This window comes from Stylophora pistillata, chromosome 5, assembly GCF_964205215.1.
Source record: "Stylophora pistillata chromosome 5, jaStyPist1.2, whole genome shotgun sequence".
Taxonomy (NCBI): domain Eukaryota; kingdom Metazoa; phylum Cnidaria; class Anthozoa; order Scleractinia; family Pocilloporidae; genus Stylophora; species Stylophora pistillata.
The window spans coordinates 7,700,483-7,724,001 of record NC_142523.1 but is presented as its reverse complement, the minus strand read 5'-3'; the positions used below and the strand labels follow the sequence as shown (position 1 = coordinate 7,724,001).

General features: G+C 37.6%; 2 protein-coding genes and 1 pseudogene across 2 annotated transcripts; 2 read left to right on the top strand and 1 right to left on the bottom strand.

Moving 5' to 3' along the window:
- Nucleotides 1-123: 123 nt before the first annotated feature.
- Nucleotides 124-12,440, bottom strand: LOC111340980 (uncharacterized). Its single transcript, XM_088760940.1, has 8 exons — nt 12,118-12,440; nt 11,558-11,680; nt 9,867-10,181; nt 8,954-9,006; nt 8,239-8,363; nt 2,492-2,529; nt 1,900-2,034; nt 124-1,288 (listed from the first exon to the last, which is right to left on the bottom strand). The coding sequence occupies exons 1-8, from the start codon at nt 12,182-12,184 to the stop codon at nt 738-740; spliced, it is 1,407 nt and encodes a 468-aa protein (XP_088617066.1). The 5' UTR covers nt 12,185-12,440; the 3' UTR covers nt 124-737.
- A 493-nt stretch (nt 12,441-12,933) lies between these two features.
- Nucleotides 12,934-23,476, top strand: LOC111340991 (uncharacterized). Its single transcript, XM_022947919.2, has 8 exons — nt 12,934-13,966; nt 15,610-15,839; nt 16,722-16,866; nt 18,633-18,667; nt 19,147-19,412; nt 20,782-20,825; nt 21,145-21,330; nt 21,936-23,476. Exons 1-8 carry the CDS (start codon nt 13,630-13,632, stop codon nt 22,313-22,315), a joined length of 1,623 nt encoding a protein of 540 aa, XP_022803654.2. The 5' UTR covers nt 12,934-13,629; the 3' UTR covers nt 22,316-23,476.
- LOC148730061 (uncharacterized) lies at nt 19,419-20,304 on the top strand (annotated as a pseudogene).
- Nucleotides 23,477-23,519: the final 43 nt, after the last annotated feature.

The window sequence follows — 23,519 nt, the reverse complement described above, 5'->3', positions numbered from 1 at the left end:
AGAAAATTGTCTTTGAAATCGTTAGGATCCGTAATTAGCGGCATATTGTCTGTTTGACTTGTTTAAGTTCCACAAGGATACCTAAAATACCTTTGCATATTTGGTTACTTACATTTGACTGAATTGAAAGAGTATAACTAAATTTAATTTGGCTAAAACTTTCAAGTAATCAATAGGAACGTGTACCAGAACATCACAAACGTTCTTCACCATTTCGAATTTTTCATCAGCAATATACAGAATACGGTAGGATTACACAATAAATCAATCCAAAGAGAATATCAGCCAAAGTAAGCTGGCACAGATAACAGAGTAAAACAACTGAAGAAGTGAACCGGCTAGCGTCATTTCCGGAGGCAAACAATATCAACTTTTCTTTAGGATCGAGAGTACAAGAAGTGCATGAAACAAAGGGCACGTAATATATAGGGCACGCGATACAAAGGGCACATGATACAAAGGAGACAAAAGGCACGTGACATGAAGGATACAAAGGCACGTGACACAAAGAGCACGTGGCACAAAGGATCCAAAACTCATGTAAAAGTGCTAAATATCATTGCACTGCACGTGATGGTGCTCAACATCACAGCATCATGTAGAGTACATACACGTTATGGTACTCTATATCACTGCACTACACGTTATGGTACTCAATAGCACTGAAAACACCAAACACAAATTTATCACGAAAATATCTACTTTGGTCATTTCATTATGAACGCTCTTCGAGTTGTTTAATTATTTTTCTTGAGCGGTTGATAAAATGACGATGTTGACTTCTGTAAGGGTTGATAACTGTTAACTTCAGCGGTTTCCGCCACAGGCGTGCAGCTGCCTCCCGAAGTGACTGCAGGGGCCTGGTACCCCGTATTGGGGCTCTCTACGGAGCAGTAAGAAGGTCCCTCTATTTTAGGTCTTTCGTTCGCTTCGCTCTTTTGATCTTGATAAGCAGTAGTGTAACTATAACAGTATTCGTCGTCGTTCTCCAAAACATTTTTACTGGTGTTGTCAGCAAGTCTCTCAGCGTTTCGATTTTCTGTCATGGTTTCGTAGGTGGCTTCAAGTTCTCGCGCTTCAGACGGCGGGAAAATCGCCGGGCGCCCGCCTCGGAAAACAGGCTCGTCATAATCGAAATCAGATCGTAAACGGTCGGAAGACAATTCGGAGCGAGCTGACAAAGCGAAGTTCCCATTCGTTTCTGGCATGTTAGGGTTCTCTAAGACATGATACAATGGCGAAGTTGGCGAGCCAGGAATGGTCGTCGAGTAAAGAACCTCAGGGGTATCTCAATAAGAGAAAATTAAAAATGAAAGGTAAATGACGAGAAAATTTCTAAGTCTGATGGGAGGGAGATTAAAATAATATGAAAAAATTTCCGTAGCTTAGTCACTAGGTGTACTCTCTCTTACCTCATTTGCGCGAAGTATGGGAAAGATTACAGGTTTGACCGAGCAAACACTGTCTAAGAATTAGGCTCTAATTTTCGGGAAAATGATTTTCCATTTTTCGGGCCAATTAGTCTTCTTTTGCATAATGCAATCATGTTTCTTTGACTTTATTCAACCCTTATTCAAAAATTTTTAGTCCTGCAAAGGGTTTGCCGTCACGCAAGACATCTAAATAAATCGGAAATTTCATTAAAAGGCAAAACGGATAAAAACATTTACACAGCATCAGTTATATACAATATTAAAAAGTTAACATTTAGTAAGATACTCAAATAAGGCCTTTTTAAAAAGATCTGCGGACTTAATATTAACAAAATCGTTCAGTAATGCGTTCCAGTCCTTCACAGTTCTACAAAAAAAAACTATTTCTAAATTTCAGGCTGAGGGTTTGGTAAAACCGTCCGCAGTTTCTTATAGGCCGGTTTTACATGAAAGAAGCACCATTTACCTTCAATAACACCATGATTTGAAAATCCGTTGTCTCCAGCCGCATCTATAGAAAGGTACAACGGATTTCTTGAAGACTTGCTTGGTTGATGCTCAAGCCAAATAACTTCTTCCGGAGGTGAGGAATGGTTTTCAACTTAGAACAAAAGGAACTGTTACTGAATCAGAACAGATAAATTTGAAAGGATAACCGCATTAGATTATCACTCCATCTAACTGAACTTCTGCTTCAGAAATGACAGAGATCGTCGAGAAAAGCTACCCAAAATGTCATAGCTTGAATCCCGTTTATTCGGTCCTGCAGTCCTTCCCAGTTTTATCGGCAATGCGCACAATCAAATGTGCTAAAAAGCCTTGCGATAATGTGAAGGCGCCTTCCCTTGACATTTATGGCTGCGAAAGCATTAATTGTTCGTCTTTCAACATATACAGCTCAACAGTGTTAGCATTCAAAAACTGTTTTCATACTTCTCTGTTAGACTATTGTTTTTATGACTTTGCAATTCCTTCAGCCAAAGATGGGTCTTTTGTTTAAAAAACAAAAGAAAACAAAACTAATGTGTAGCAAATGTGCAAACCCAAGCAAGCCTTACCTGGTTTATTAACTTGAGCCAGGCTTCCACTACTGGATCTTTCGAAAAAAATAGTAGTAAAAGTAAATGAGAGTACTTCTTAGTCACTAAATTATGAATGGCAAAGGAATGCAGATTTTGGCTTCATCAACATGTTCACACTCAGCACTTTTGACTGGCTTGTTGGTCAGGTGGACAGTTGATTGCTCAGTTAAATGATTGATTGATTGACTGATTCATTGATTGATCGACAGACATTAAACTCAGAAACGTCAGCTTTGGATACTCTTTACGGAGGCCAATTCATATTATCAATTCAGTTTATAACACCAAATTATATTACAATGGAATAATTTGGATATATCAACAAAGTTGAAAGACCTTGAAATGGTAAATTGGCCACCGTAACGATTACAAAAGCTGACGTTTCGAGCGTTAGCTCTTCGTCGGAAGAAGCTCGAAACGTCAGCTTTTGTAATCGTTACGGTGCCCCAAACAGTCTCTTTCGAAACTATCAGTCTTTATTCATTTATATTACAATGGACTGACTAACACAGAAGAGATGGACATATATACAAGTATTCGGACGGATGGATTGATTGATTGATTGTTTACCGAATTAAGGTGGCTCACAATAGTTTTTAGGTTTTCCAGCACTTTTACATTTGAGGGATTCAATAAAACAAAATAATAATTTTTCTTACACCTTCTTGGTAACAGTTACTAGCTCAATCATCAGTGAACCAAAACATAATCACGTGGCGTCATCAGCTGTTACCATAGCAACAGCATATGGTTGTAAATAAGAGCCATCATGGAGCTTCTAACGCTAATAGCGCAAATTTTAACTCGGTGACCCCTATTTTTCTTAATTTTATCCAATTTTACATGGAAGTGGAAGCAATTATAGAGAGTTTAAAAAAAATCTCTGGAGCAGATTTTATGTAATTGCTAAAAACCGTAATTTTTGAGTGGCTATAAATCCGGTCCAGAGAATTTTTTTAAATTTTACCAGTACTTTTCTCTTAGTCCACACCACCCAATTTTAAAATAAAATAGTGGGGTCACCGGACTTGTTTTCTAAATAATTCACTTCGCGTCTAAAGAAAATCCACGCGCGTCTCGCGCGTTTTCAAAATCTGGCCTTTACAAGATCCCGGTTTTCGCATGCGCATACGTTGTCCGCTGGTTAAAACCTTGATTTGTTTCGAAGAGTCACTCGCTCGATTTTCGGTCGATTTCATCAGCTTAATTAGTCGTTCAAGTGGACCTGTAAATTATTTTTCAAGTGCCGTTAACAACCTTGCTTCGCTGCTACGTTTTGGAGAATTTCGGTCATTTAAATCTCGCTAATGTTACGCGAGGTACGTACATTGTCATCAAGTACCTCCAGAGGCACAACACGTGCTGGCCAGTTTCTGCAGTTTAAATGTGGTTAAATGGAAACACACGAAGTTACAATTTACCAACAATGGAACCAAAGGAACTATTCTTCTTTCGGAAATGTTTCCTGAAAGTGGTTTGCAATGGCATCGAGAATACGCTTTGTTCGAGTGACACGAGGTTTCCTCGCTGTGTTTTGGGAAGGAGGCATGCTGAGGATCGCAAGCAGCCCCTTTGTTCCGAACTTTAAATATAACTCTTTGAGATGTGAATAGGAAAGCCCACTTCCTGCAATCTTCTGAGCCATTGATTGTTTTATTGCACCACTGTCGTCCCTGGGGTCGAAAAGTCTTCCGCTGAATGTCTGAAGAATTTCATGGCGTCGATCCAATACGTCATGCTGGCAATTGCTTGTTCAACACCAATAACTCCAGAACAATTCACGAGTTTTTCCTTGTTCAGTTGAAGTGTAGAATGAAACAGAATTTTTTCAAGTGCCTTAACGTCCTCCAAGGCATCGTGGGCTTCAAATTCTTCATTAAAGAGATGTGAGTAAAGTGCTGATTGGTTTGATTTGCAAGATGCCGACTCACTGAGTTGCAATGCGGGGTGTTTATCTTTCAAAAGATGTTTGACAAGGATTTGACTGTCGCAAAAATAAACATTCAGGTTGCTTAGTTTGCTGCGAAAATTTTCGTCGCTTCTCCGGAGAAGTATTGGAGTGTCAAATGTTGTTGAATTATGACCTATTAGAACTATACAAGTTTCCTTCTGGGATGAACATTTTACTTGACTAAGAAAGGTGTGAAACTCCTGAAGCGCTTTATCAAGAGAGACAGTTTCCACTGGTTGGTTTTCTTTCAATAATTTTCTGATTCCATTGAAATTTTTTGAACAGATAGTTTGTTCACTCGTGAAGCTCCAGTACTCACATTTCCTGTTGGTAGAATGTACTTTGAAAACACTTGATTTTCATGAATGGCGGACAGCTGACAGAGTTCTGCATTTTTCCCGGTGCAGGTAGTCTCAGTGTCAAAAACAACAAAAGTGTAAGTTTGTTTTGGATCATAAGTCAGTTTTGGCAGATCAGGTTGAGCATAGTAGGATGGTACTAGTTTTTCATACTCGTGAAGCTCATTATCAGAAATGTTTTCCAAAAGATGTTCAATGTGAGTGTGAGTTCTTGGTGAAGGCTGATTGACACTTGTATCCAGATTCAAAGCAACTGCAGTTTCATAAGTTTTCCCCTCCTTAGCTTCTTTTTGACTATTTTGACTGGATTTCTGACCCCGTAATTGATTTCTCCTACACTTTAAATTTTTTGTAGCCTTCCGGTTTTTGTCACTTAACACTTTTTTGTCCATCAGATCTTCATGTGATGTACAAAAATAGCCGGGTTCGATATTCAGTATCTCTAATGCTGCACTTACATAGCCAAAGCCAAGATTTCTTTGGGCCACACCACAGGCTACTTTAAAGTCATTGCTTGCACTTCCTCCGTAATACCGGGTTTTGGGGTTTTTTGTTGCTATGATATTATTTAGACTTTCATTCCGTTGAGAGTTGGCACATGGGGAAAGCTTCTTGACAATAGTATCAGTGGCATATTCTGAAAAGATGTTGGTTAGGGCATTTTTCATGGGCTCACCATGTAAATTCTTGCCATTAGGTAGTTCTGTGTGCTTGTATCCCTCAGGACATTTTTTGAAACCACACCAGGATATATTCATGAACTGTGTTCCCCAAATGAATGTGGTACTATGGAGTTGATACTTGATTTTAAAAATTCTGGATTTCCAGCATTCTGAGTTACAGCATAACTGAAGCATTTTGCATAGTAACTTAGTACTTTGTTACTTAGTGTTGAACAGTGCGGATTTTTGAAGCGATCTTTCAGATTGTAAAGACGAGTAGTGAGAGAACGTTTGGTTTGTATTGTGTCTGAACACTTTTCAACCTTGTATGGCACTTTGTTTAAAATATCAGCAATAGTGGTACTATCATCATCCCCAACATATGTACTGAATTGGGTTCCACTGTTAAGGGCATTAGTCAAGAGCTCAACTGCTAAATCACTCTCCATGGACTTCGAGGACCCTACATGGTTTTTTCTACAGTCGTGTGTTTTGGCCCCTTTTCCTGATTTTTTGCTGGATTCACATACTCTGCAGGCTTTACATCTCGTTGCGTAAGACAGAACCTTTCCTGTTTTTAAACCTATTGATGCTCCGTGACCAGTGTGTGAGTTGTGCCCTTTGCCTCTTTTCGTCCAACCCATGTCGTACGAGACTGCAATTGCCAGCATACTATCTACTTCCCCCTGATTGTTAGATTTTTCTGCATTTTCCTTTTCCTGTTCTAAATACACATCACAACTTCCTTTTGCTACCTTTTCAATGCTGTTACCTATTTCCCTTTCTCGCATTTTGAACAGTTGGCCATTCATTGTTGGAATATTTAAAGTAGCCAGAAAATTGTTCAGTTGTGTTTGTCCAACTCCAATATGAAGGGAGCCAAGAACTGCTCTAGAATTAATGTCACTGGCTTTTGGCCCTCTGCTACCTGTTCTGTGATGATTAGATGTATGAACATTGTTTATTTTTCCACACTTGGAACATTGAATGTTGAAGACACTACTTAGTCCACTTCTTGTTTCACCAACCATGTTGTCCAAAGACAGTGGACCTGGAAACCAAATTTGTTTGTTTGTCATTTCACTTTCATTTGGTTTAATTAGTTGTACTGGAGGCAGGATAAAACAGTAGACTGGTTCAGACTGGTTAATAAGTCTGATTTGAATAACAAATCTTAACTAAATTAGGAGAAGAGAGATCACGAGAAATGTCTAATCCCACCCCTAAAAAAGACCATTCAATAAAGAGTGTAAAAAGGTTCATATACTTAACGAGTTTTGCCACACATTTGTCAAAAATTTGAAATGAGTAGCAAACAAATTTCGAAGTATTTCTTTTGCACCTTGACAATAAGGCATATGATTACATTTTTAAAATGACTATGCTGTACAATATTTTCTTACAATAATTTGATAAGTTAATTTTTAGTTTTCTATTGTTTGAAATCATTCTTTTGAATCTAAGAAAAGGTAAATACAACTTTAAAGCCAAAGAAAAATAGTATTTCTCTGACTTCAGTGGTCATTTGTTTACATATAGTTATTCTTGTTCTTGATGAAATACAGAAGGGGGGACTTGTTTATTGTGCTCTGATGAAAGAAATATTGATTGTGTACTCTGGTAAGGAAGCTGACTGTATAACAGTTTTTCTCCAAGCAGTAAATATTTAATACAGTAATTGTTCATAAAGCCTCATAATGGTTGCAGAAGGAAAACAACTTGTACAACAACTTCTGTACATGCAGAACTCAATATTTATGCTAACAGTTTATTCCTTGGCCTATTTTTACAATTGAAAAAGTCCACAAAGTCTTCCTCACCTGCTTGACAATGTAAACAACACTTGAGGTCATTTTTTAGCACTTCCATGCTGACGATTCGTGTGCCTGATAACATTTGAGCGTCCTCTTCCTCTATGTTTTGCTATGAATAGAGAATGATTACTTTTGAAGTCCTCGAAAGAAACGGCGATATCTTCAATTTTATTTGTTACAATTTACTGGTCCAAAAAAGAACTTACCTGTTTTGACCTAGTGACTGTTTTCCTGGGGGGCTCAATGTCCTCTTCCTCCATATCATTTTGTTTTTCTTGAGATTTTTTCTCACTTACCCTTGCAAGGTTTTTTAACACGCTCAAGCGTCTTTTCGTCGCAAAACGACCTTTATGGCGACCAGAATTGGCACAGACAGAGTTTTCGTCATTTTCTCCAGCATAGACCACCGATGGATTAAGTAAACTAAAGCCACATACAAAGCCGCCCCAGGAAAGATAAAGGAGTAAAAGTGTGCTTGGTTTGGTCTCGGGAATTTCGGAGTCCACTCCAGGGTCTGCACCATCCATCGCAGCGCGTACATAAAAACTATAAAATTTTCTTCTCGGCACAACATATGCCGATCGGCCAGCAATATTTTCTTTAGCTAATAGTACAAATAAAGACTTTTGGTGGCTAAAAGTTTCGTAAAAATGCGATTTACCCTGAATACTAGACGTGAATAGAGTTCGGAAAAAAAATTACGCGCCGCCATGTTTGTTTACCTCCTCCATGTCTTTTAAAAATCCCGCGAGTGACGCGCGTGATTCGCACAACTAGAACCCAGTCCTAAAACTATTGTGAGCCACCTTAAATATAATGGAAAAAAATATTTGCAGAGAAGAATAAAATGATGATGAAATGAAAAAGGAAAATGAAAATATAGAAAATCGTCCTCTCCTCAACCAGCTTGTGACAACAAATAATATTTATCACTTACGAGCTCCTTCTTCTCCGATAACAAAGCAATAAAATTCCAAGCACAGCTATAAACGCCACGCAACCTATCGTAATGACCAACACGAACAAAGTTTTTGATACGCTCGTTTCGGTGGCACCATTGTCCTGAAACATAATCATGGCAGCAAAATCAAATAATCGGAATACTCCGCTTCGAAAATTAAATTTTGCATGCGACGCTTAAAGTGCACCTAAACCCAAAAATTTTTTTCCGCTTAACGAAATAAGCTTATTTTTTGGAGTATTTCTGTGCAAAATTTTTTTTATATTGCTCAAATCTATAATTTTCTGTGCCCAGTCAAAATACGGAAAATCGGCCGCCATCTTGCCCCACGACCGAGTTTAAAGAGGAATGGCTCTAGCGGGTAATGTGACGTCAAATCGAGAACACGAAAGTCTGCATTTCACACATTTTCACTTGTTTGGGAAGGTTGTCGTCGATATTGTCCGAAATATGCCGACTAGGTGTGTTGTATGAGGAATGTATGAAGCGCGATACCCTATTGCAAATTTCGCACGTTGCTACATCCTCCTACAACACGCTTAGTCGGCATATTTTCGGACAATATCGAACTCCAAAAAATTACGCTATTTCGTTAAGCGAAAAAAAAATTTGGGTTTAGGCGGACTTTAAATACTTAAAAACGCGTTAGATAGTTTTAAAACTTGACACTCTCAAAAACAATCTCAATTACCTGTGTCGTCAGGTTTACTATTCGTCTTGTAGTTGGTATGACACTCGTATATACTACAAAGGAAAAATCCAAATTTTTTTGGTCATCATTAATCCTCACTGATTCTGAAGTAAAATAAATCTTCAACACCGTTTCCCACATTACATGAAAGTGTGTTCATGATAATGAGTGATAACCTGATGGGGTAGTCCACCAGAGGGGATTGTGTACGAGATGTACCTCCTGAATCGTGAGTTCCACGTTGAATTGCACGCGAAAACCGCTATTGCACGAATCACGAATATCGGTTTTCTCGTGTAATTTAACGCGGACTTCACGAGTCAGGTAATGAATTTTCCTTGAATCGCATAATTGAAAAAAAAATAAGAAAAAAAAATAGCAATAATATTGTGTGTTTTTATCCTGACCGTAAAACAAAAGATGCGAAACAATATCATTTAGCCTCATTTTCAACTCGCAATTCCACGCCAAACACCTCCCTTCGTCAACCGATAGGAATGCGGCATTTTATTCAATTATGCGATTCTGAAATAAAGATGGAATTGGACTTGAATTATTTCGGATTCAAACTCTCGGAACCGCATTAACCCAAATCCTATTTCCTCCCTTTCAATACAACTGAAGAACTCTAATACAAGATAGTGTTCTATCTATCTATGTTTTAATCTGCAAAGGGCAATACAGCCACTATTACAATACAGCCATTATTACATGTTATTGTCCTCTTTCTCAAAGAACGGCGCGACGAAAACAACATTCCATTCTATAGATGGGCAGGTCTCCTTTGCAATCGTCCCTTACGTTGTCACACAACATTCTCCCAGCCTCTGGGAAGAGCGTTGCGTGACATTCGAAAGAACAGCTGGGAAAGAGACTATACAAATATCAAGAGTACCTCCCCCCCTCCCCCAACCTGTTTGCACCGTAGTTCTCTCTTTAATGGAAGTCGAGTTTCTTATTTTTGATGTTGTTTGAAGCCCGGTACTGGTATCCTTTGCTGTCGTTGTTATTTCCACTGTAGTAGTAGCCGAGGTCGAATCTGCTGTCATTGTATAACTTGTTGTTTCGTGGACATATCCAGTCATTGGTACTGTTGTAGGACTTGGGAGGCAGCATTTACACACACATGTTTTCCTACAGTTCTTTACAAGATCAGCACCACTGGACAACGTCCAACAGTTCCCCACATTAAGTTTACAGTACTGGTCATTGTATATGTTGACGCAAGCTGAGATGTGAAACCAATTAAAAAATTCATAAAAAATGTCTTTAGTACACCTCTTTTATCATACATCTTTTGTCTCGAAATAACTATTTTAGCCGAAAACAGCTGAAACTTCCTTCCCAACCCCTCAACAAGTCACATTTACACTGCGTTTTCTCGAATATGTACCTTCCCTTTTTTTATTTTCACGTAAATATTCTTTTTATGAAAATGCTTTGGGAATAGCCTCTTAATATGATCTACCAGTTTGCATCCTTCGTGAGGTAAAAATAAGCACCTGTTGCGGCTGGTCGACTCGCCAAAGTCGCCCGGGTTCCCATACGGGACATTTAAGTTTTCGTGCATGGGCGGTGACGGCGTCTTCGAACGGTGCCATGCCAAGAGGCCACCGAGTTAAAAAAAACCTCTCTATTTCGTTCAGTTTTTCTAGATTTTACGGTCTTCATGTTATGTTAAGCATTTTAAAGTTAAGGGTGAGTTTTCTCGAAGCTTTTGTGAAGGTGTCTTGATTAAAAGGTTTGATTTTACATGTTTGTCCCCCAACCTCGTTTCCAGTGCCTTTCCCTTAGTTAAGGGAAAAGGCCCTGGGAACGAGGTTGTTTGTCCTCGTTTGCGGCAACAGCACCCATAAGCCATCTTTGATTACTATCATTATCATTACTATCACTATATATTATCTTAATTATCATTATGATAATTTCTAATCATTATTACTAATATTTACGTATGATGCACGATCCTCGCAGTAGATAGGGCTATTTATGCTATAGCGAAAATCAGACCTGAAAAAAATCAGGCCTGTACGGGACTCGAACCACTGACCTACTGCGAGGATCGTGCATCATACGTATCTAATACCGCAGTTCAAAATATATGAGCTTCATATATTTATTCTTTCTCATTTATCACTTTCACGGGTTTATTACGAATCAACTTAACGGCCTGCTCCCAGTTGGCTTGTTAGCTCAATTGGTAGAGCGCTGCACTAGTATCGCAGAGGTCAGTGGTTCGAGTCCCGTACAGGCCTGATTTTTTTCAGGTCTGATTTTCGCTATTGCATAAATAGCGCTATCTACTGCGAGGATCGTGCATCATACGTATCTAATACCGCAGTTCAAAATATATGAACTTCATATATTTATTCTATCTCATTACTAATATTGTTAGTATCATCGTTATTGTTACCATCATTATCATCGTTATTGTTATGATGATTGTTATCATAGCGTGTCACTTATTTTTTTGGGGGGAGGGGTCACATGTACTTTTAGACCCCCCTCTGCCACGCCTCTAATTCCATTGCACCAAACGACTACTCATTTTTTAGGCCAGTGCGAACGCGTTACCATAACAACAACCTTTACAAAGGCCTAACTCACCCGGTACTCCAGAGCACACTTTGCAGCTCGTCGGACAATTATTAAGCATCCACAGGGGATTTTTTGAACACTCACCGTTACCAGCCCAATACGAGCAAGAATTATGGTTGTCTGAGCAAGCGCCTGAAACACAATAAATGTTATCATTTCAAATTGGCCAAAAGACATTATAAGCTCACTTTTCGATAAAAAGGCGAAGGTGGGTTTGTCCGTACCATTCAGTAGAACACAAGGGAGGAAGGGAGTGGTTAAGAGGCGCACTAAAATGCAAGGGACCACTGGCCTCTTTGTCAGGAGGAAAAACAAAGAAAGTAAAGCTGTAAGGAGAGTTCGAGAAGAAAGCGGTTGCGTGACAAGCCCAGACGAAGAACGAGAGAGGGGCGTCGTTCGTACGTACGCCATTTCGCCGGCCTGAGAGCTTGTAACAGTGTTTAACTGTTTACGATGTCGGAATTCGTAAGAGTGAATGTGGATTATAAGAGCAACTTTACTGTAACTTCCCCCAGCAATGCAATAAAGTAGATGACTGAAACAAATTCAAGTATACATGTCAGGTTTACCTGATGTGAAGTAATGCGGTGGGCATGCAAAGACGAGACTCCAGAAAACTGTAACCATGTTGTACATGACTGATCCAATTTATAATTATTTGATTGCTCAAAGATGGTGTCGTTCACAAAATTCTGGTGATGCCTCAACAAATGTTTCCATTTGATGCCCGACAGTGCGGAGTAACATGTTGACGGAATGCTTATATACTTGTAAATTCCTGAAACTTGTTTGAACGAGCTGCGCGTTGATTTTAAAGCCTATTAATTATCATACCACCCTCGGATGGTGCTGAAAGGAACATAAAGAAAGATTCCCCGAGCTGAGGAAATATTCGGGTCAGTTTAGGTAAAAGCTTTGCTTAAAGAAAAAATGAAAGATTCTTTGTATAGTTGCATGTTAAAATATTTCAGTTTTGTCGCTGAGACATGTTTACTCAAAAGGGAACAGAACAGTTCATTAAATCCAAAAATTCAAATAAACCTTCTTCTTACGCAGACCCACCCCACTTGAGAAAGGAGAGTAAGAAATATACTAATCTAGCCCCCGTCCTTCAGTCCCTGGAGTTTACCCCACCCCACTAGTGAAAGGAGAGTAAGAAATATATTAGCCGCCGTCCTTCAATCCCTGAAGTTTGTCAAATGAGAAATTCTGAGCCACCATTCTGCTTAAACAAAGCAAAAACACTGAAATACGTTTAAATGGAGCAGACTAGTATTGCTATAAACCGAAGACAGAAACATTCGAGCTTCATCCAGACAAAGCTACCTCCCTTACCACCCCTCCCAAAAGACACTTCTGCGTTACGTTTACGTGACGTTCATTTGAAACTGATGCAAATATGGCGGACTAATCGTTGACCTTCTCTTTGTCGAATCGTTTGGCGTTTTAAGCACGACACTTGCTCAATAATATTGATGTTTAATGCACTCTGGGCTGTGTAGTATAGTTATATTGAAACCAGGAGACCATCTGTCCCCAGCTTCGTGACGAAAATAGTAAATGACTCAATATTTACAGCGTGGATCTAACTATGCGTGGATCAACTAGCGAATGAGGTTCAAGAAAACTTATCAACATGACATGATTACAAAGATATATCATCAGCTTTAGAAAGATCTTCATGCATGACACGCAAAAAGTCCTTCTTTCGATATTTTGGTCCTCCCTTGAACATCAAACCTGCGGATTCAGGAAATAATCTTTTGACGGAATTACCAAAAAGTGGTCTGTATCGCAAGCGTGCGAAAACAGGGCGAGGGCTTGCAAACGACATTCGCATCAGCGACTTCCGGTCGGAATGAAACATACTTTCAAGGCTTAAGTTCCTGAACGATCGACGATCTCGGGGAGGGCGTTTTAGAATCAGTACAGCCGTTACTAAAGCGAATGTAAAGGAAAGCGAAAATTTCAAATAATTCAATGTGCTTCTTCAAGTCAAAGAGAAAAGAACGCCGATACAAACACTAAAATTTTGGGAAATTCATTTCTTCCTGTTGCAAGACTGCTACAATACACAATACATGATGAGGGAAAGAGTTGGACGAGAATATTTCTATTCAAAGGGAAAAGTTCTAAATCAGGACAGCTTGATCTTTAAACGAATTTTGGTCTTCGTATGTCTGTTTAAGTCAACATCTGCCCAAGCGCACCAATGTTCCGTCTTTCGATGGAGAAGTGGAGATAAAATATCCTTCTACAATTACACACAAACTTGTAATTACGAAGAAAATCCATGCAGACAAATGAACAGCAAGTTAATTCCTTCGTCAAAAGGTTGTACTTGTCAGTGCTTTAAATCTAACAGTACTTACAGAGAAGATCTTAACACTTGTATAAGAAACAAAGAAAGTCGCGATGGTAAGTGTTTGTATTCATGTTTCCATTTGTCTTTCTGGGAAGTTTTTAAAAACTAAATTTATATAATATAAATACAATTTCTGTGGATAAAGTCTACTCATATTTTTGTCTAAAAATTTTTAAAAATAGGGAATATACATAATAACATGATATTTTGAGGATTTGACTAGGTAAAAATTAATTTATCTGGCTGGGTACATCAAGCAATAGGATAATCTTGTCATAAACTGAGTATCCCTGATATCCCAAATAATCCTTAACAAACTCTCTTTAACTACAAAGTGGTATATTTTTTAAATTAGGTGACATGGTATGAGCATTACTGGATGCTATGTAAAACAAATTAGAAGAAATTTCCCCCATCATAGTTAAGTTTTGTTTGAGTTGCCTAATGTTTTTTCCTTTTTTCTTCTCAAGTTTTTATCACTCCGTTGATTTCTAATTTCATGCCATTAACCCTTGCGTTATGTGAGATGTTTTTTGAATAGAAAGAGTATAGTTTTATTACATGTATTTAAATTGGAATGATTGAAACCCATGAAGGGTCAAGGTTAATCCTGTGGTGTGGATTCTCAGATGAAACTTGGTGTCCCTCCGTGTCGCTTCCTTCAGCTCTGAATTTTAAGTCCTTTTTTTTTTACCCTTCCACTCCCATGAGTGATCTAAAAGAAGTGTCTATTCTCCTTACGACGTCAAAACATCTTCAAGTAGTGGTGATATTGTTTGATTTTACACCAAAGTCTCATTGCTAAGATCATGAAAAATGTATAGCAGACAGCAAGGAAGACTGATAATTACATGGACTTGGAAGTGAAAGATGCAAAAAAATGTTTGAAATTACATCATGCGAAAACAATGAACAAATGAAATGTTTTATCCATGTGTGACTGGAACATTAGCTTATTTTTTTACCTATAATAAATTATTTATGAATGATATTAGTTTTTTAAGTATTGTTTTAATTTTTTTGTAATAAATTTGGTATATTTATTGATTAGAATTTTGAGGAGAATGATATATTTTAAATCCAAGTCTTTTGATAATAGTTTGATGGTCTAGACAAAGATGGTGATGGCTGCTTTGGGAAGGGTAGCAAAGGGGGTATCCTGCTCTCGTTTCATACCTGAATTTTAGTAACATCAGTATGTATATTCTCCATACTGTCCTCTATGTATTTTCTTAGATACTGACGAGGTCAGGATTTGTTTAGCAATCAATAGCTTCTTTTGATGGTGATCAATAACATTTACTTTATTCTTGTGAACTTTATAGGCAATTCAGGGGTGATATTGTATAGAAAAATTAGAAGCCAGTCACTCTTAGAGGTTAAGGAAATTATGTTATAATCACTCAAACATCATTCCCTGTCAACAATTAATCCTTATTGGATTATCATTACCAGTTAAACTGCACAGGGCTGTGGTCTTAAGCAGCGCCCAGTGGCCCCTGGCGCTTTACATGCAATGGATGACTCGGGAATCTTAGTTTTTTCATAAAAAGCATAATCTTTTATGCTGGGTACCCAGCTGGATTTCATAGTGTCAGAGTACTGGGCTCCCTTCGATTTTTCTTAGTAGTTTTCTGGTTCAAACTGTTTTTTGACTCAAGACTTTTGTTCCTTTTTTTTTTTTTTTTTTTTTCAGGGTGTACATTACATTTCAGTGGAGAAAGAGCTGATAGTGTGCTAAGAATATTCGATGGATCAAGCTCTATAAGGTTGTATACTCTTCCAAGGGAGGACTGTGATATCACAGGAACAAGTTATCTCACAGGAAATAGCTCTGCTGCATGGAAAAAGTTCTTAGGAAAGCAGCTACCTTTTCGCATTCACCACGAGGACACAAAAATAGTTAAACATGCTCACTTCCTTAAGGTATCCTGACATTTTTAAATGATTGTATAATTTCAAATTCAACTTTCAAATGCAAGACATAGAAGCCTGATGGTTAGTGTCTTGGGACCCGTTTCTCAAAAGTCCCAGTAACTTAACGGGCCCAAAGCCATGTTTTAAATCAAAATTTAAAATCAAAATTTAGCTGATAGTTTTATTGTATCATTTTCAAAACTTTTGAAATCCCCATCTTGAATGAAAACAGAACAGCTTTGCGGGCCCGTTAAGTTACTGGGACTTTCAAGAAATGGGCCCCTGGACTCCAGATTGAGAGTCCCATATTAAACACCTGGCCAAGTCAACGCGATGTGTTCTTGTAATTGGGCAAAACAGTTTACTCTCCCAGTGCCACTCTCCATTAAGGAGTGTAAATGGGTACTGGTGAATTGTCAGAGAAGTGGGGTCAAATGCTGGGGTGTAACTTTGTGATAGACTGACATCCCATCAGGGGGGGGGGAGTTACTTGACTCAGTTAGGTACAGACTTAACTTTTACCTCAACTTTGAAATAATTCCTTGAAAAAGAAGGGAATTAACTCCTGATTGTATAACAAGGCTGAACATTTTTAACCTTTTCACTTAATTTTATATATCAAGCTTCTAAGATTTGAATATCCATTCTCCACATTTTTGGTGTTGATACATAATGCTAGAGGTTGTTTTCTTGAATGATATAACACCAAAATTCACACAGGCAACCTGAGTGACCTAATTAAATACATGCTATTTTATAACAATTTGAAGCGACAGCTGCCAAATCATTCTTATTCTAAGTTTGGAGTGAAATTGTACCAGGTAACCTTAGAGGATTGACTGATAAGTTTGTTAAAATTAATTTATTATGTGTTGATCTTCCCATGTACAGTGGAATGGAAGAAACCCACAGGTTCATCGTCAGCTGTTTGGAAAGGTTGTTAAAGTCTTCTTACAATGCACCAGTAGAAGAGACAGCAACATCCCGAAAGATTTGTGCATTTTGTTCAAAGTCAGGGGCAGCACTCGTGTACCTTGTAAGTATAGAGCTGATCTTTAAAACTGTTATCCTTATGGTGGTGTACTATAACCTTTTACATGTTGATAATATCAATATGCAAATTCTCCACTCTGTCCTCTATACATTTCCTAAGGTGCTGACAGGGAGAATTTGTTTATGTATCAAGAGCTTCTCTAGTTGGTGATCATTTCCTTTATTCTCGTTACTTTAATTTGTGACTTGGGGGTGATATTGTAAGGAGAAATTAGATGTTAGTCACTCTTAAGGGTTAAAGGGTTGACTAAAGCTATGCAATATCTAGTAGGTACTTTTGGAACATTCTGGTTAAAGTGCAGCATACTTTGTAAAGCTTGTTCCCTGCTTCAGCAGTTCTGTTCCATGAGGCAAAAAGTATAACCCAGTATAAATAAATAAATAATTAAATAAATAAATACGTTAATTGAAGCTCCCCCTCAAGGGCTTTTCAGCCACAATATAGACTAACTAAGTGCTTGAAAAACCCCACTGGCAGGAGGCAGACTAGTGGGCTATTTACAGAACACAGCCAAGGAGTTGAGCTAGGGGCAGCCGAGAACAAATCCAGTGAGTGGCAGGGTGGAGGACTTGAACCCAGGACACCAGATTACAAGTCCAGCACCCTAACCACTCAAGCATGCCGCCTTCAATATCAGATCTCAGTTTCAGAGAGTGGACCCCTCATGTACAGTACCTGCTTTCGGACATAAATGGTTTTTACACACAATTTCAAGAAAACTGCATGAGAATACTTATACTGCACAGAAGTATTTCTGTAAATGTCTCTTTTTTTTTTTTGGTGTGTCATGGCCATTTATCTTAAACTGGTCAGGAAATGTGCACCTAGCAAACCAATAAAACTAGAAATGTACTAAGTGGTCATGTTTCTATTAATACTAACTTTGTAATGAGGTATAATTTTATGATGATCTTTAACAATTATTCACCAACCCAAAGTCTTGGTGAATAGCGGTGGACATTAAATGCCTCACCACTTTGTGGCTCAGTAAACATCTACCACTTTCACCAATACGAACAGAGGTGAATAACTGTTGTAGTCAGAAGCTTATAATTCTGAATCTTCTGTTGTAGTATAAACTATACCCAAATACAAAAAACTCATTTTCCTTTAATATACGGAAAAGTGGTTGGAAGTTAGCTGCGCGGAGGTGAATATAGTTAACAACTATTCACCGAAGTAGAGATGGTTAGTGGTGGATATTTACCGAACCGCGAAGCGGTGAGGTAAATATCCACCGCTAACCACCGACACTGAGGTGAATAGTTGTTTTAGTATATACTAAGACAGTGAGATAAAATAGACCACCAAAAATTAATTTGAGTGATTTCTTTGCTTGTCACTGATGCAAACCGGGACGCCATTTTTTTCTCAAGTTGCTCGGAGGTAAATAGCAAAGGATATTCGGAGTTTGACTAGCCAATCAGAGCGCGCCTTCAACACTATCCACTGTTTTAGTGTTTACTAATACTTGCCATTCACTTCTGAACTAGCTTGAATCAGGAGGTACAAAAAGCACACCTGAGTGGCACGTGGTACTACTAATAGTTATAAATCTTAATAGTGATTTATTCTAATTACATTTGAGTTAAACATGTTTAGAATTTACTTTTTAAGTTATACAATCATGTTTAGAATTAACTGTTGAATTTCATTGAATGGGATGGCACTAATTGTCCCTTAAATTTTGGCACTGTCTTTTTAAAATGAAATATTTATTTTTGATATTTGATTTTGTCCATATGAAGGTCAAGTATCCAACCCATCATCACCAACATTGATGGTATGTACAAGTTAAATATCAAGTAAAAAAAAATATGAGTTATAAGTAAAGTGGAAGACTTTGAGTTTGTAGTGTTTGATTCCTTTCCACTTCTTTGTAAGTTAAAGTTCCCAAACAATAATGAAGGAAGACTCCAACAGCCAATTCTCACACTTTAAGAAGGAGTTTACCATTTGGAACAAACGCTTTGCTGTAATTGATCACACAACATGTCTGGCATGTGGGCCAACATGTCTGGCCTGTGAAAAAATATGAATTATAGGTAAAGTGGAGCACTTTTGGTTTGCAGTGTTTGTTTTATTTCAAAACAATCATGAAAGGATGACTCCCACAGCCTCACACTACAAGAACAAGTTTACCACAATACCTTAATGGAGCAAAAGCTTTGATCATACAACATCTCCGATCTGTGGGCCAGTTTTTCATGCCTTTTTTAAACAAATGTAACTTGTGTTTGATTTTGTTTAATTATATACTAGACAACACTTTCTAGTACCAGCCCAACCAAGAATACAACAGAAAAAAAAGATGGAGGTTTAACAGTTCCAGTCACGACTCCAAGAGAGGGTGCCACTACCCCAACTACAGAGCAGCCGTCATTCTTAAATGAGGGTGAAAAAGAGTTCCATGATGTTGGTAGTAGTGGTCTTCCTGTTTGGCTCATTGCAGTTGTTGCAGGTGGTGCTGTTATTGTCACCTTGTCCATCACTGCAACTTTATGGATTTGTTGGAAAATGAAGCAAAGGTGTGATTTCCTTTTTTTTTCAATTTTTAATTATCATGTAAGCTAAAATGTTAGTTTTGTAAGTTTCATAGGAGAGGTGATTGTCTAGTAGGTAACATTTGCAGCTTAAATTAATTGTCTGTTCAGAGATGCAATAGTTAGATCTGCATTTAATGCCAAAGTTAAAATGTTGAGTCATATAAATTTCCTAGGTACATCTATCTTGGAGACTTTCTACTATAGGATGGTTATACCAAGTGTTCTATATGGAATTGTAATTTGGGGGTCTGGACCCAAGCTTAAAGATCTAGAAATGATTCACATCAGGGCTGCCAGGCTGATTCATAAGATACCAAATAGTTTTGAGGATAATGATGTACTTTCTAAGGTTGGCTGGATGCCTTTAGAGTATTTTTATAACTAAAGCTACGTATCTTAACTATTACATATAATGCCTTTTATAATTTAGGGTTGCGGGAAATTAATTGTTTGGTGACCAAGAACTCTAACAGCTATAACCTAAGGAAATCCCTGAATGTTGTACTTAATTGGCCCAAAACCGAACTGGGTCGTAGATCCTTTGCTCATAGATCTGCAGTAGCATGGAATGCACTTCCCGATAATGTTAAAGATTCTCCAAATTTATCTATTTTTAAATATAACCTAAAACAATTCAAGCAAACTGTCATGAATATTAATTTTGAAAAGGGAGGTAATGTTATACAAAACATGAAATCAAATTTTCACTATTACTAAAATTTTATGGTTTACTTAATTTATTCAACTTATAAATTTTATCTTATCTGTATTTTATATAATTATAGACTAATTAGTTTAGGCAGGTCCACATCAGCTGTAAAGTTGCGCAAATTTTAACCTGCGTTACCAAATAAAGTTATGATGATGATGATGATGATGATGATGAGTTTGGGTTATAATGATGTGTCCTTGCAGGGCATGACATTTTAGAGATGACCTCTTTGCAGTGAGAGCAGAAAATTTGGCATGCTAGTTCATAATTATGCAAGTGTGTTAAAGAGGGGATTTTGTTAACTAATTCACTTGTAATTATAGTATGTAGTTTCAACACCAACAAAATTACCGAGTAACCCTTTTAACTCCCATGATCTAATTGTTAATTCTCCTCTCTACCTGCTACACATTTCCTTATAAATTAGTGATGAGGATTTGGTGTAAGATCAAGATAATAACTTGTACCTGCTATGTTAGTCTAAGAGTATAATTCTCAGATACCTGTTTGCTGGATAATGTAAGGATATTATAGAGAGAAGTTACATGTTTATCACCTCAGGGAGTTGTTAAGGATAAAGCCATAGTACCTGACCATTATTTGCCCCATTTAATCACAAATGAATTTTCATCTCATCAGGAGTCGAAGAAAACGAAAAAAGAGCAGAGCAAGGCTTCATGTTGGTAAGAAATTTTACTTTCACTAGTTAGTACTTACATGTCTATTTTGTTCTTCTTGTTTAACCCTTGGATCCCTAAGAGTGACTAGCATCCAATTTCTCCTTACATTATCACCCTGAATCTGACATTAAGGTCAGGAGAATAAAGGAAATGATCATCAACTAATTGCAGCTCTTGACTGTTAAACAAATTCTCCTTGTTGGCACCCTCAGGAAATGTATGGGAAACATTATGGAGAAGTTATGCATACTGATGTCAGGCTCAAATGGTTAAACATGCCTGATGTGATAGATTCTGACTTATTTTTTTGATCATGTGTCAGGTAATGCACTCTATAATCAAGAAGGTGAGACAGTTCTTCCCTATACCCCACCTGAAGGCCAGCCATCTGTTGATGAAGCAGGTTATGCAAAAGTAGGAAGTCCAATGCGCAAGGGGTATGCCTTCTTGAAACCTGCACCTGATAGATGTCGTTCAGAATATCAAAAGCTGATTAAGCCAAACGAAGGTATGTTTTGTGGTGTACAAGCTGACCCCTATGAAGAGTTTAGCACAACTTGATACTGTTTGTCGCGACTGTTAATTATTGACTATATAAACAGGCGAAAGGCTTGCCGATCTTCACTTCATCAGACTTTTGTTTTATGAGAACTTTCCCTTTCTTTTCATGCTGCAAATAAAATGTTCACACAACTTCTGTGGATGTGTTGGTACACAAAGTGGTTTATGTTAAGTCTGCGGGGAGAAATTGCTGTGTGACTATTTCATGACACCCATAAGCAGATTTAGTCAGTTAAAAGTATGTGTGCTATGACTGCTCAATTTAGCAGGCCATATATCACTGAGAAGCCCTCTAAATTTAAAAGTTTCTTTACATTTGAAACTTTCCCGTCTGTCTGAACCTAGAGATAATTATAATAAAGATCTTACCAACCTTGATTTTCAAAGTATTTTTTCTCTCATTTTTATGGCCCATGTGCTTCATGCTCAAGGTGCAAATCAGAGTGAAAATAACGTGATCCATATCTTACAGTATGGACTGCAAACTCAGCTAGTAGGAGATATAGTGTAACTCTTATCTATTGTTGACTCTCTCGCACATCTGCATTTCAGATCATTCTGGTTATTTACTTCCCCTGGAAGAAACAGGACACTCTGACTGTCAATCAGATGGAGCTATTTACAGTGAACCCCAAAGTTCAAAACCACCTCAGGATAAACCAAAGAATAAAGACTATGATTATGCTAAACCAGAAGGAATCATTGTCTTAACAGCAAGTCGCACAAGTTTGGACAATCTTGATTCACACAGACATGCTGGTTCTGAGCACAATGAAGGAGATTATGTTGCAACAAGAGAAGCTGATGATCCTTCATCACCAATATATACAACTGTCCAAGGACCTAATTCACCTGGATCACCAAAGGCCTCTTCAGAAGAGCCCTCACAAGACAATGAGTGTAATGATTATATTGAAGTTCTCCCAGATTGAGTGATTGGAACATAGATGTAGACTACCTTAAGTTTACTTCTGCCAAATGGAAATTCCATGGAGACCAGCTGACAGGGTTTCTAATTGAAACCAGGCTGCATCAGCCCCTTGAAATACCTTCATGTTAATGTCCTCATTAACGATAGAATCTTATTTCTGAATATCAAGGACAGTCATGCAGGTTGATCTTTGATAAACATACAAAAAACCAACAAGAGGGGGTTAAGTCATTTGGTGGAATAAAAAAAAATTTATCTATAAAAATGAGAAATATGCCTCCTGGTTCCTGGAGAATAATAAGCTCAACATAGATTAGAAGATAAGTAGAGAAGCTAGTCGAACAGTGGAAATTTGTTATTTATAATCCTTTAACTCTGCAGATGTGATTGTTAATTCTCCCCTTTCCTTGTAAATTAGTTACAAGAATTCAAGGTGTTAGATTATAAAGATAACTTCTACCTGATAAGTGAGAGTATTCTCATTACCTGTTTGCTGGATTATGTAAGGATATAAAAGGGAGAAATAACATCTTGATCACTCCTGGGATTTAAAGGGTTAACTACAGCATGGAGTTTCATCTGTGTCATCTAGAGGGGTAAATTATTTGTGAAATACAAAAAAAGATTGTTATTATGATTTATATATAATTACACAATAGATTAATCAGTTATAAATTATATAATATAAATAGGTGGTAAAATATTTTTGGTTGGATTGGAGCATGTTCATATTTCAAACTTAATTAAGATAAAAAATTTCCTCAAAGATTATCTGTACTTTGTTTACTTTAAAAGGTAATTAGACAATCTTGTCAGTTTTGCTAATCACAAATTGTAAAGTGCTACTGCGACCAAAAATGCACCTTTTCTTTGCTCCTCAGAGGTTGAAAGTACTTAGCCTAAGTAACAAATTTGCCAAATCTTAAGGCAAAACTCCATCAAGAAGTAATATTATTTTCCCTGTAGATTCGCGATCTAAACGGCTACCATTCTTCGAACTACAGAACTCCGCGTGAAGAAGAAGAAACTGGGTAACACTAGCCTTTCTCAATGTTGTGTATGTTGAGCTATTACAAAACTTTGAGTATGTAATGAATAAAATTTCCCAAAAGTTTCAAGTTTGTGTATAGAAAAGAGATTAATAAAATGCATCTGGATAATTCTTGTGGTTGAGTACAGGTCAATGGTATTGCAAAGCAAAATAG